We start from the raw sequence: 14,299 nt of genomic DNA, 5'->3' as shown, positions 1-14,299 counted from the left end.
TAACTCATGAAATGGCAACAACACACGCAAAAACTTCCTATTTATTTAGTGTTCAAGTTTTGAATTTTCTGGTAATTATGAGGATTTTATGTTCAATTATTAGAACGAAAGGGTTTGGGGATATTGGGTCTCAGTCTTGCAGCACATAGCTGAATCGACATGAATTTTATTATGTTTTCAGTTCTTACATGACCAAGTAACTGTCATGTAGTTTTCTACAATTTTGGGACTAGTCAAAAATATCACTAAAATGCATCGTTTTATGCAAAATGGTATCAAAATGTTCTGCCAGCTTCCCAATAAGATTTTTTTTCATGGGGCCCAAAAACCCTGGCAGCGCCCCTGCTCCGGGTTCTAGTCAAATTGGGTTTTCAGATTAGGGTTTGAATCTCGGGTTGTATTTTGAAACGGCGACTCGTGCTCGGCTGCTCCTGTCCCTTTAAGAGGACATCAAAGCCGATTAGCGCTCATCCCGCCTTCAGCCTCATTTGGTGCTTTTTGCCGAGTGGAGCCTTCTTCTCCGGCGCCGTGTGTTCATTCCTACTCCACTCGGTCGTGCCAAACGTCGGGCGTGCATCCGGGCCGCTCATCGCCTGGATTCCCGCCGACGTGACGCAGCCATGACGCCTCTCCGGCGCGCAAGTGCGAGCGAGTGAAGCGCGCGCGCACGTCAGCGCCGCGGCGTCCCGTCCCATGCAGGTGCGTTCAGATGCAGAAGAGCGTACGCTACAACGAGGGCCACGCCCTGCACCTGGCGCTGACCGCCCGCAAGGAGGGCGTCAAGCGCGGCGTGGTCAGCAAGCGCAGCTCGGAGAACGTCCGCTGGACGGACAAGTTCTTCGCGCTCTACCAGAACCTTCTCTTCTACTTCGACAACGAGCAGAGCGCGCGGCCGTCCGGCATGTACCTACTGGAGGGTTGCACGTGCGAGCGCGCTCCCGCGCCCAAAGTTGCCTCGGTCGGCGGGAGCAGGGACGCCCCCGACAAGATGCAGGTACGAGACCTCGAAAAGAGACCGCGTTGCGGTTTCAAGCCAAGACGGTGTTGGCTTTTCGCGTTGGTGTCTCAAGACAAGGGCCGGATTTCAAAGTAGCGCACTGAGGTTCCAAAGTTGAGGGTGTCACGCTCGCGTTACTTTTTCAAGCAAGGCTTGCGGCTCCGAAGAAGAGTTTGAAAACACGATTGAGATTTCAAATTAGGGGTTGAAGTCGGTGTCTGTGGAGGACTGAAAGTGCCAAAATCAAATAAATAACTACACCTGGAAACTTTTAATTAAAATTGTCATTTATTGATTGTTTCATTCATTCATTTAAATATGGAATAAAATAAATCGGATTCGTAAATAAATGCACCATTAATTATATAAAAGCTTTTGTTGGACTTTCTTGTTGACTTGTGACATGCTGGTTGCGTGTCATGTGACTTACGTGACTTGTGCGCCTGGAAGACATGGCAAGACGTGAGCTTAGTGGAGGGGGCGTGGCCTGTCAACATTGCGCGTGGACACAGTGTGTGTTTGTCATTGTTTTGGTTCAGCTTAAATCCATCTGACTACCATGGAAGCCGCATTAGCGGCACAAGCTGCCTTGTTGGTTATGTAAGAACAACACGCACACACACGCACGCAGACGCTTTTAAGCCTCCTGCTGGTCAGACGGCGGCACACGCTAGCAAGTGTCATTCACCCATCATTGCTAAATATGTGCTCACGCTACACACTGACTTTCTACGTACAACATACCGACTGTGACGTGTTGTAAATGCAAGAAACAGGGTGCTAAACAGGAAGTCAGGTGTGACCAAGATAATTGATGTGTGTGCGTGTGCGCAGTACTACTTCCTGGTGATGTTCGGCCATGATGGGCAGAAGCCTCTTGAACTTCGAACTGAGGAGGAAGTTGACTGCAACGAGTGGGTGGACTGCATCCAACAGGCCAGGTGAACACATGCACGCTCTCATTCATTTCAACTCACTCACTCATTTATCTGATTTGATCAAAGTTAATAAGAAAATATAAATAAATAAATAAATAAATCACCCCCGACATTGACTCAAGAGACTTTTTGAGGAATGGTTTTGACTTATTTTTCGACTTGGCCTGTCCACCACCTCCATTTCCAACATTTCCAATTTGTTTTGTCTGCACGTCCGTAGATGGGACGCCTCCTGTGTTACATGTCAGTTGAAGCTCACATGTCGTAGCAAAGTCGTAAACATTTAAGATCATATGAAACGTGATTTGGGACTGGATGTGATCAGAAGCAAAGTAAAAGGTTGCGCAAGGAGATAAAAATAGAAGAGAGAGAAAAGGGAGACAGAAGGCCAGAGTGTGATGTAAGTCCATAAAGCACCAGCATGACCTAAATGTGAACTGCTGCGAGCGCAACTGTCAGGTTCACCAATTGGACATTTCATAAACACGCCATCAATGAAGAGGAAGACGTTCAAATTTCAGCTCGCAAGCACAACGCAGATAAAGTCTGTATCAAATGTTTGTTTCTCTCATCCGTCCGTTCGCTCTCCTTTATTCATTTCCAGGAGTCCCTGTTGACGTGCCTCTTCAACCTAAAGGGGGCGGGTTATCTAAACGAGCAGCTGAAGACACATCCACTTGTTTTTCTCTGTGTGCACTGTGCATGTCTGTAAAAGATTATTGGTAAACGTGTGGCAAATGCGTCAAAGCGTTACTCAGCAAAACATTCTTAGTCACATATCCAACTTTCCGATGTCAAACATTGAACTAAAGGAAACACAAATATTCGTTCTGAAACATGTGTATATGTCACTCGATCACTCCACATTCAATCAATCCAGCAATCAATCAATCAAGTGTCTGATAACTAGTTTATAATTATTCTTACTGCAAGGTACGCACGCATGCACACGCACACGCACGATACAAATATGTACCAGAGTGCGTGTGTGCCTGCGTGCGTACGTAAGCGCTTGCGTGAGAGTGTTTTCATGCATGAATGTGCGCTTGCGTGTGCGTGTGCGCGTGTATGTACATGTATATGTGCTTCTGTGTATTGGTGTGCGCATTATGTATGCTAATGCTACATGCCAAACGCTTACAATATACACTAATTGTAGATGCTAGATACGATTTAAATGATGCTATATGCTAATGCTATTTGCTGATGTACGAATGCAAGATGCAAAACGACACTTTAAGCCAAAGCCAAAGAAACCCAGTTGACATTGACTTCATGTGTGTGTGTCGTTAGCTACTCGGACCTCATCTTGGAGCGCGAAATCCTGATGCAGAAGTACATCCACCTAGTCCAGATCATGGAGACCGAGAAGATCGCAGCCAATCAGCTCCGCACGCAATTGGAGGACCAGGACACCGAGATCGAGAGGCTAAAGGCCGAGGTACGCCGCGCTGCACGACCATCGATGCTAAATGATAATGCTCAGTGTTAGATTCTAGATGCTAATTCTTTATTCTATGTTGATGGTAGATGCTAAATGCTATCTCTGTAATGCAGTACGGTAGACGAAAACGTACGAGGTACGACAGGTCGGCCATCTTTGACAGGTCGCTATGCAACCAATCAGGTGTTAGGACACGCCCACCAAACTTTGAATCGTTTTTTGACAGATAGATTCATGAAACGCTGCAATGTGGGACCCGTAAATAATTAATTGAAGACTGAAATAATTAGATGCATGTTTATTTAATATAATTATTGGTAATTTAATTAAATAATGACACTTTGATTGAGTTAATCCATAAATGAAAGGTTTCATTAATGACACTTTTATTTCATTAATGGTGCATTATTTATTTATTTTGATTTATTTAAATCCATAGTTAATTAATTAATGACAATTTTAATTAAACATTTCATGGTGTATTTATTGATTTAATTTTGGCGCTTTCATTCCGCCATAGTGTGTCGTATTTTCCTACATTCATGCTTATGAATACTGTAGCGTATGTTGTTCCAGTAAAAACGATCAATAGATGGAAAGAATCCACTTTGGGATGTTGGTAAAGCAAGCTCTGTGCAACATGCATGATGCTGAATGTTAAATGCTTTATATGTTTTAATTTGTGTTCTAATTTCCTTCTAATTTTTATGACACCAGATGGAAAGTGCTTTGTGAAATGCACTCTGGAATTAAATTTGTATATGTTAATGCTATATGCTAAAGGTTTGATGCTAACCCGAACCCTGCATGACAATTGCTAATTGTATATGCTAATTCTAGATAGCATATGCTAATGCTTGATGCTGATGGTGATATAGTATAATGCTATATGGTCGAGCAATATGCTCAATACTACTAATGCTAATGCTAATGCTAATGTGAATGCTATATGCTCCTTGCAATATGCTACTTATGTTGATATTGCTCCGGCTAATGGGAGTTGTCTGGTGTCCAGATCGTGCTGCTCAACAGGACCAAAGAGCGCATGCAGCCCAGCCTGAACATCCTAGACGAGGAGGACCCCGACATCAAAAAGATTAAGAAGGTAAAATGTGCCAGGTCAAACGTCACACGGAGAGGAGCATAATCGCAAATTCAATCGAAGTCGCAATATCTGTCAGAAAAATCACCCCCCCCCCCCCCCAAAAAAAAAAATCGCTCAGTCTTAATGTCATGTGACTTGTTCCTAAGTTATTAAGTGACTATTAGGAGTCTTCTGAAGTGATTTCAGTCTCATTCACACTTTTAAAATGTTTTAAATGACTTGTTAGGTTTCCTGTGACTTTCAACTTCCATTTGAGTTGTGACGTGTCGTCCTAACTTGTTAAGTGACGATTTAAGTATCACGATATTCGTCAAAGTGTCTTGCTGGGGGTAATTTGACTCCAGTTGTTTAAGCGGCATGCGCGCGCAGGTGCAGGGCTTCATGCGCGGCTGGCTGTGCCGGAGGAAGTGGAAGCTGATCGTTCAGGACTACATCTGCTCGCCGCACGCCGAGAGCATGCGCAAGCGCAACCACATCGTCTTCAATATGGTGGAGGCCGAGACGGAGTACGTCAACCAGCTGTCCGTCCTGGTCAATTGCTTCCTGCGTCCACTGCGCATGGCGGCCAGCTCCAAGAAGCCGCCCGTCAGCCACCACGACGTCAGCAGCATCTTCCTCAACAGGTGCGCCGAGGAGTGGCCTGAAAATTTTTTCATAGACAAAAGCTCACTTTCTTATAGCATTTATGGCACTTAATTTTTGGAAGGACTTTAAAGATACATAAAAATGAATACGAACACATTCTGAAAATTTTATTTACTATATTGAGAGTCAGCCAAAAGAGCGAGGAATAAAATAAGAATAGTGCAACCTGATTTTTTTATTTTGGACCCGTTTCGACCGTGTACTTCTCGTCGTATTTGGCCGTCGTTTCACATATTTGCAAAGCATTCTGAGTTTTTCTTGACTTTGTGCATCTCATGCGGTCCTTGTTTTCACCAGCGAAACGATCATGTTCCTGCACCAGATCTTCCACCAGGGCCTGAACGCTCGCATGGCCAACTGGCCCACGCTGGTTCTGGGTGAGTCAGCGCCGCTGTCCTGCGTGTCATCGGCATGTCACGGAACGTGTGTGTGTGTGTGTGTGGCGTACAGCGGACCTGTTCGACATCCTCCTTCCAATGCTGAACATCTACCAGGAATTTGTGCGCAACCACCAGTACAGCCTTCAGGTTCTGGCCAACTGCAAGCAGAACCGAGACTTCGACAAGCTTCTCAAGCAATACGAGGCCAACGCCGCGTGCGAGGGGCGCATGCTGGAGACCTTCCTCACCTACCCCATGTTCCAGGTATCCAAGGGCGAAACCGTCCGTTTCTTCTCTCAGGCGCGTCTCCAAAAGCGAGGATTGATGCTTGGTTCCAAACACACTTCGACTGTCAAAGCGCAGCTCACGCAAATAAATTTGCAAATATAAACGCTGCTTCGTTCGCCAGGTAGCAGTACTTGTTTCGTTTCCTTGATAGGCCGACTAGTTGAAAGCATCAGACGTGATCAACGTCCGTCCCTAACAAAGTGACGGGCGTGTGTGTGTTTTCAGATTCCTCGTTACATCATCACTCTTCACGAGTTGCTCGCACACACGCCGCACGAACACGTGGAGAGAAATAGTCTACACTTCGCCAAGTCCAAACTGGAAGAGCTCTCAAAGTACAAACTTGATCTGGAACGTTGCGTTGTCGCTCTTCTCCAAAGTCAGGACGAGCAGGTGTGTGTGTGTGTGTGTGTGTGTGTGTGGGATCAGGATGATGCACGACGAGGTGAGCGATACGGAGAACATCCGCAAGAACCTGGCCATCGAGAGGATGATCGTGGAGGGCTGCGACATCCTGCTGGACACCAGCCAGACGTTTGTCCGACAAGGTGGGCGAACGGACGGGCGGGCGGGCGGGCGTTCGCTCGCCCCCCACGCCGTCTTCGTCTTGCGCGCGTCCGCCGAGCCTCAAGCGATGGTCTGCTCTCACAGGTTCGCTCATCCAGCTGCCGTCCATCAGCGAGCGCGGGATGCTGAGCAAAGTGCGTCTGGGCTCGCTGTCGCTGCGCAAGGAAGGCGAGCGCCAGTGCTTCCTGTTCACCAAACACTTCCTCATCTGCACCCGGACGTCCGGAGGAAAGCTGCACTTGCTCAAGGTGCACGCCAAGATATTTGCAAATCAAACGAGCTGCTGTTGTGAAAGGAAATCATAATATTCTTCAAAAGATTGCTTTGGGACTATTTGGTAAAAAAAAAAAAGGTCCAGCCACAGAAATTTGCTGCTGTTGAAAACAAATGCGTTTGACTCTGGAGTGCCACGATACTTAAAAAAATAAATTAAAAAAAATGTAGATCAAGCGCACACATCTAATTTTGCCGCAGAGGCTTCTCTCGACATCCAGAAGTTTTCCATGGAGCCATTTTGAACTGAAACCAAAAAAAATGAATTGAAATAAAGCTCAACGAGTTTGCCGCCTTTTTTGTGCTCCAGCAAGGAGGCTCGTTGTCGCTGATGGAATGCACGCTCATCGAAGAACTGGACGCCAACGACGAAGATTGTGAGCATGCTTTGTCGCCTTTTTGAATGGAGTCGTTCCAAAGCGTCCGACCTGACGCGGCCGCTGTCTTGCAGACAACGCGGCAGGTCAAGGCTTCAGCCACCTGGAGTTCAAAATGGTGTTGGAGCCTCCCGACGGGCAGACCTTCTCGGTGGTCCTGCTCGCTCCGTCGCGCCAGGAGAAGGCGGCTTGGACCAGCGACATCAGCCAGGTCTGCGAAAGCCACGTCGGCTCCAATTTGGTCTCACGCCTCTCGCCGTTGTTTGTGTTTCAGTGCATCGATAACATCCGCTGTAACGGCTTGATGACCAGCGTCTTTGAGGAGAACTCCAAAGTCTCGGTGCCGCACATGATCAAGTAAGACGTCGCCACGTCTACTCTGAATATTTGCGGGAAGATCTGAAAATCACTCTTGCGCTACTTCCTAAAAGGGATCACTTGGTCCATTTTTCAATCACAAGATCAATTTCCGTATTTTTTCGCTTGCATTTCCATTTATGTCAATTTTTTTGGGGCGCCCCCTGCAGGTCGGACGCCCGCCTGCACAAGGACGACGTGGACATCTGCTTCAGCAAGACGCTCAACTCGTGCAAAGTCCCGCAGATCCGCTACGCCAGCGTCGAGCGGCTGCTGGAGCGGCTCACCGACTTGCGCTTCCTCTCCATCGACTTCCTCAACACCTTCCTGCACACCTACCGGATTTTCACCACCGCCGCCGTCGTCATTCGCAAGCTGGCGCTCATCTACCGCCAGCCCTTCACCTCCATCCCCGTCAGGTAGGCCACCCAACGCCCGACGGACCCGCGACATGCCGTTCAAAGACACTTTTCTGCTCATTAATGATAATGCTTTACATTTTTTTTTTACATTGCTAGCTATCGTCAATAACATAAAAAACAGTCAATTTAACACCTCAAAGACATGCCCACGATATCAAAGACATGTCCACGGTGATTTTTTTTTTATCATTGTCACCATTCAAAACTTGATTGGCATCGACATTGGTTGCTATTTTTTATTTATTTTTTTACATCAAAGACACATACTTGGAGATTTTTATTTACATAGGTATCCATCATTTACATAATCAAAGACACGTCCATGGTGAATTTTCCACCTCAAATGGAGGTACATTAATTCCACGGTGAACTGTCTCTTTGACGTATTTTAATTCACCATAAGCATGTCTTCGTGTTCAAAAGGTGAATACCTCGGAGGGGAGGGTCACCATGAAAGGGTCTTTGATATTATGAATGACATTTTAACACACAAGAAAAATCACATTAGATGTGTTAAATGATAGATACCAATTAAAAAATGGACACACGGCCTTTAAAATACCATTCATAAAATCGTCTCTCGTGTCTCCTACGGAAATCGACACTGGTGTCCTTGATGTGTCCAATGCTGAATAAAAACACTGTTGACATGTCTTTGTTATGTCAAATGATGGCAAGTATTGAAGTCAATCACCAACATGTCTTTGAATGGTGGATATAACCAATCCCCAAAATAACATGAACGTGTCTTTGATGTTTGAAGCTAGAGCTGCCGAGGGAATAATTTCAACGAGTCTTTGATGTTTGACACCGCTTAAGCCAATTTGGTCGCTTTCCGGTTCTAAATGTGTCACCCAAACATTGCCCTCGCCCCAATTTGGTCCACATCCTGCTCATCGTCATCATTTCATGCTCTTCATCTTCATTATTTCACGGTCCTCATCGTCATCGTGGCGTCAGTATCGAACAGCACTCGTGTGACCGTCTGTCCATCATGTCGCTTTGTCCCGACTACACTCTGAAGATCACCCAGCTGGCTCTGGATCAGTCCAAGTAAACTAAATTCAAAGACCCCCACACTCCATGCCCTCTCCCCCCGCCGTGACAAGTGGTCTTACCTCCTCAGGTCCCTGGAGCTCTTCTTTGCCACCAATCAGGCCTCGTGGGGCACGGATCCCCTGAACAACAAATCTCCACGCCTGTGCCGCAAGTTCTCGTCCCCGCCGCCTTTGTCCCTCCCGTCTCGCACTTCCTCCCCCGTCCATGCCCGCAAATTGTCCCTCAGCTCACCCATGGGCCCCAAAGTTCTGGACCTTTCCTACACGCAGTCCTCCTCGGCTGCCAGCTCCCCAACCTCGGCTCACGGCCCGGTCCTCTTCACTTCGTCGTCGCCGCCGCCCCACGCCGCCGCCGCCAGCTCCTGCAGGACGCTCTTTGGCTTCTCGTCATCATCGCCGCCGCCCACCATCACCAAAGCCCCGCTAGATCTCAGTCGGGGTCCCAGCTCGCCCGAGCTCAGCCCGGGCGGCGAGGACATCGTCAGCAGCGAGCTGCCTCGCATCGACGCCTTCTGCGGGAAACTGAGGAGAAGCATCCGCAGAGGTGAGTCAGTTAAAAGAAAAGAACAGAAAAAAATACCGCAGATGAGCCTTTGCTTTGTAAGTGTGTCATAATCGCTCTCGCCATGATTACATTCATGACTCCTCCTCCTGCTTCTCCGCCCCTGCCAGCCGTGCTGGAATCGGTGTCTCTGGACAAATTCATTCCGGAATCTCCAACTGTCGCCAGCAGCAACGAGTCCGGCGATGTCTCGCCGTGTCGCTCGCCGTCCACGCCGCGACACTTGCGCTACCGCCCGGCAGGAGGTATCGCGCCACGCAGACGGGCACACGTCACTTTATTCGTCAAGATGGTTTATTGTGGTCTCTCGGCAGCATCTTCAACCGAGAACTCTCGCTGCGCCGTGTCGCCCGCGTCCGCCTTCGCCATTGCCACCGCCGCCGCCGGACACAGCAGCTCCCAGGGTGAGTGCGGGGAACCAGGCCGGCCATTTTGGAGTGATGTTCCAATACAAAATACGCATGTGAGGTGCAGGTCTTATTTCTGACCACTTGGGGTCACTGTCCGTCCACTCCACGCTGTCGTATCTGTTACCTTGAAAGTTTGTGCCTTTTGAAAAGTGAGTGATGTGGGTGTCAGTGCGTTTTGTGGGGAGCTCTCAAAGTTGCGTAATCGAGCAAGAAAACTGTCTTTTATGTTTCCTCTTGCAGCGTTGGGCAGCTCTGAGAAGTCGTGCGACAAAGAGTTCATCATCCGCCGAGCCGCCACCAACCGAGTTCTCAACGTGCTGCGACATTGGGTCTCCAAACACTCGCAGGTCAACCCAACACCTCGTCCTCTTTCTTCAACATCAAAAAGCTTTTTTTTTTTTTTTAACATGGAGTTGAACATTTCTGCAGATTTATTCCAAATCAGTTTTTTTTTTTTTTTTGCTGATTTATTTAAATTAAAAAACTAAGAAATATAATGTTATAATGTTTTTCATGTCATTGCCTCCTTACAAAATTGAATAAGATTTCTTTTCTCCTCAAAAATCAACATTGCTACACCATAATGACATGAAAAAAATATTTTGTTGAATTTAGCTGAAATAACGACAGGAAGATGTTTTAAAAAAAAAAAAACCTCTCAGGTGAGCATCAAGTAGTAGCGAGCTTGAAGTGAGCTTGCATGTTTTTGCTCGCATTTGGCAGGACTTTGAGAGCAACAACGAGCTGAAGGTGGGCGTGGTCAGCCTCCTGGAGGAAGTGCTGCGGGATCCCGACCTCCTGCCTCAGGAGAGGAAAGCCACCAGCAACATTCTCAGGTGAGCTCGCTCGCCACTTGCGCGCGCAAATTGCTCTTGTTGGGCTGCCTGACGCAAAAGCAACTTGTGCTGCTTGGTCGTCATCAGTGCTCTTTGTCAAGAAGAGCAAGACGACGTGCAGCTCAAGATTGAGGACATTCTGCAAATGGTACTCCATTTTCATCCGAAAGGAACAAATAACGCATACACGGTTTTGACCACATTAATTAATTGATTTATTTATTTTGAACAGAAAAGTTGTCCTCTTCTTCACTTCATTGCGGTAAGAAAAATTCTTCATGTTCATTCTTTGCTGTGACTATGGTCGTCATTATTTTGTGTGTGCGTGTGTGTGTGTGCACGTGCGCGCGTGTAGGCGGAAGGTCCAAAGACGGAGTGTTTAGAGTCTTTGTCTGCCATGGAGCTGGCCGAGCAGATCACGTTACTGGACCACATCGTCTTCAGGAGCATTCCTTACGAGTCAGTGCAACTTTTACAATTATTAGAACATAAAAAAAGGATAAATGAAAAGAATTTGAATCATGGGTCTGCCGGTGGGATGTTGTGTCTTATTTTGAGTGTTATGGCGCTCATGCAAGCTGATGCAGAAAAATTGAATTCCCCAAAACGTAGACGAGCAACTTTCTCATAGGGTCTGCTGCCTCCTGGTGGTCATTTGGAGTAATGCTGGTGTCAATACAATACAACTTTATAGAGCGCATTTCACAACAGCCGCAACTGTAACAAACCACTTCACATACAGTATAAAGAATAAAAATGTAAAAAATATTGATAATAAAAATAAAATGCTGAAAATGTTGATTGTTGGATTCTGAAATCAGAGGAGCAGTGTGTTGTCTGTGCAAAGCTGATTGATTGTGTTTCAGGGAGTTCCTTGGCCAGGGCTGGATGAAGGTGGACAAGACGGAGAAGACGCCTTACATCATGAAAACCAGCCAGCACTTTAATAATGTGAGTTTGCGTCAACGGCAACGCAGGATTTGTCGCGTTTTGGAACATTGAAGCGCAAAAGTACGCCGTGTCGATGACATCGGCAATGCAAATAAAATGCCGTGTTGGTTTGCATGCGGCGATCAGATGAGCAACCTGGTGGCGTCGCAGATCATGACGCACGGCGACGTGGTCTCCCGGGCGGGCGCCATCGAGAAGTGGCTGGCGGTGGCCGACATCTGCCGCTGCCTCAACAACTACAACGGCGTCCTGGAGATCACCTCGGCGCTCAACCGCAGTGCCATCTTCCGCCTCAAGAAGACTTGGGCCAAAGTCTGCAAGCAGGTGTGAGCCGGCGCCGGTGCGTACGGCACCCACACGGTCAGAATTTGAGGAACAGCTTTGAGTGCGATTGACTGTACTCGCGTTACAACTTCATGTATTTTCTAGACTTTAAATTAATTTAGACATTTTTTAGGATCAAATTGGTCCACTGATAAAATTTATAAATATAAACTATAAACTTTTTTTTTTGAGAAAAAAATGTGTTTGCACACTGAATTGATTCAAAATTTTTTATTCATCTTTTTATTCATAAATAAAATCTGCTTTTGTCAAAAGGTTTTTAGTTTTTTTTTTAGTCAGAATTTTCCAAACACAAAATTGAATTTTTTGACGCAAAATGAAAGCAAAATATTAGATTTTTGTGTGCGTGTGTGCTGCAGACAAAGGCACTGATGGATCGTCTGCAGAGAACGGTTTCATCCGAAGGACGCTTTAAGAACCTCCGAGAGACGTTGAAAAAGTAAACTTCGTCGCATCGGCATGTAGCTCCACACGCTTGGAACACGTGCGTGCATGTGTTACAAATATGTGTGTGTTTGTTTGCAGCTGCAACCCGCCGTGCGTGCCCTACCTCGGCATGTACCTCACCGACCTGGCCTTCATCGAGGAGGGCACGCCCAACTTCACAGAGGAAGGCTTGGTCAACTTCTCCAAAATGAGGATGGTAAATATCACCAAAAATCCTCCCCGACTCCCCAAAACATCCTCTGCGGCAGCGCGCAGGCTCCCGTCCCGTCATTTGTTCCACTGAATGTTTGACTCCAGAAACCAAACCTGGGGCATTTTCAAACTTGGTGAAGAGGCCTGCAAATTGTTTGTTGTCCTCACATAAGCGCATTTTGACGCCCAAGTTAAGCACGACTTCCTTTCTGAGTCTTCTGTCCCTCTCGGAAGCTCACTTTCTGTGACATCGGCCCAGTGTTTTACTGAAGAATCCAAAAATGTGCTCAGTGCTGCCCCTATGTGCCACAAAGGGTACTGTATGCTTTAACTGCAGCTCTCGTACTCTCGTGGCTTGTTTATTGATTAAATAAGTTAGAAAATTTTATTGCCACGTATAAACGGCACACCAAACAAACTGCGTAAGCAATCACATCATATTTACAGAAAGTCAGCATGTCAGGCTAACTGCTCGGATCTTTGTCTCCCCGTCAGATCTGTCACATCATCCGAGAGATCCGGCAGTTCCAGCAAGCTCCTTACAGGATCGAGCACCAGGCCAAGGTTGGCTGGCCGTCTTTCTTTTTGCTACTTTGATTTAGATTTAGATTTGACAGACAATGTGTGGTTCTGGCTCGCTGCAGGTTACTCACTTCTTGCTGGACAAGACACAAGTGATGGATGAAGATGCCCTGTATGAGTTTTCGCTGAAGATTGAGCCACGCCTACCGCCGGGCTAAGCTAACGCTAAGCGGCTCGCCTCCTGCCTTGTACTTTGCTAACCTGTTAACACAAACAGAAACCAGGCTAATCCCTGCTAACGTGGATCAGGTGAGGCGTTCCTGTCTGGTTGCCTAGCAACCAGCGCTACTATTTTCCTCCCATCAAAGCAAAAAAAAAAAAGTGGTTTGGTATGTGTGAACGGGCCGATCCAGTTCTTCAGGTTACCAATCGCTCATTTGACATTTCCACTGTGCAATATCATTAGACGATCAAGCGCGCTGGGTGCGTTGGATTTACTGCGTCACACCGTGACATCACTTCCTGTCCTTAGTGGTGCCCCAGGAACTCACTTTGAAGTCCGTTACCTTTAAAGTGGAAGCGCCAGATGTCGCGCGACATCACTTGGGGTTCAGAGTGTGTCTCACTGTGACATCACTTCCTGTACGCAGACGCAACGCGCTCATTTCGAGCGTATGCTGTTTTTTTTCTTCGCACAAGCTCATTAGCTGCTGTTTTGTACACAATCCTTTGTACACTGGACAAACTTTTTTGCCCTTTTTTTTTTTAATCCTAAAAATTGTTTATGATACAAAAATAAGATGTGATCTTCCAGCGTTGTTGTTATTATTTATTTATTAATTTATTAATAATAATAATGTAATTTAATGTTAGCCCTGTGTTATTTTTAGTTTTCTCTTCTGGAGTGTATTAGTTGAGATTAACACCTTTGCACTATGTTGTCATTTGATATCCCTGTCGTTTCACTGTGAGAAATTATTTATTGATGAGACTAAAGGTATTTATTTAAGTTTTATTTCATATTAGCGCCTCGTATGACTTTGTACTTTTTTCCCCCCCCAAATTAAAAGTGCACCAATAAAGGTCCTGGTAAATATGTGACGTGTGTGCGTGTGTGTGAAAGTCAAATAGATCTAATAACTTAGGGCAGCCTTCTGATTGGCCCTCACGTGGTTTAAAAGGG

At 46.4% G+C, this 14,299-nt stretch overlaps 1 protein-coding gene across 4 annotated transcripts; it reads left to right on the top strand.

The window, feature by feature from the left end:
* Positions 1-488: 488 nt before the first annotated feature.
* LOC148319235 (ras-specific guanine nucleotide-releasing factor 2-like) lies at positions 489-14,214 on the top strand. 4 transcript variants are annotated; one of them, XM_088280928.1, is made up of 30 exons: positions 845-994; positions 1,832-1,938; positions 2,540-2,657; positions 3,229-3,376; positions 4,395-4,484; positions 4,854-5,107; positions 5,427-5,506; positions 5,580-5,773; positions 6,023-6,132; positions 6,227-6,345; positions 6,449-6,612; positions 6,948-7,014; positions 7,089-7,225; positions 7,289-7,371; positions 7,542-7,790; positions 8,754-8,846; positions 8,920-9,395; positions 9,524-9,658; positions 9,728-9,817; positions 10,064-10,170; positions 10,547-10,659; positions 10,747-10,807; positions 10,892-10,921; positions 11,015-11,118; positions 11,526-11,610; positions 11,737-11,934; positions 12,315-12,394; positions 12,481-12,598; positions 13,090-13,158; positions 13,239-14,214. In XM_088280928.1, the coding sequence occupies exons 2-30, from the start codon at positions 1,857-1,859 to the stop codon at positions 13,332-13,334; spliced, it is 3,750 nt and encodes a 1,249-aa protein (XP_088137054.1). In that variant the 5' UTR covers positions 845-994; positions 1,832-1,856; the 3' UTR covers positions 13,335-14,214. The 4 variants fall into 4 exon arrangements, 3 of the variants coding, with proteins under 3 accessions (XP_088137052.1, XP_088137053.1, XP_088137054.1); XM_088280926.1 differs by lacking the exon at positions 2,540-2,657 and having other exon boundaries at positions 489-994; XM_088280927.1 differs by lacking the exons at positions 2,540-2,657; positions 8,754-8,846 and having other exon boundaries at positions 489-994.
* Positions 14,215-14,299: the final 85 nt, after the last annotated feature.

This window comes from Idiotropiscis lumnitzeri, chromosome 18 (genome assembly GCF_059441095.1).
Source record: "Idiotropiscis lumnitzeri isolate Australia: NSW breed Sydney's pygmy pipehorse chromosome 18, RoL_Ilum_1.0, whole genome shotgun sequence".
Lineage (NCBI taxonomy): Eukaryota > Metazoa > Chordata > Actinopteri > Syngnathiformes > Syngnathidae > Idiotropiscis > Idiotropiscis lumnitzeri.
Note: the sequence above shows the minus strand (reverse complement) of the source record. Positions and strands in the feature narration are given on the sequence as shown.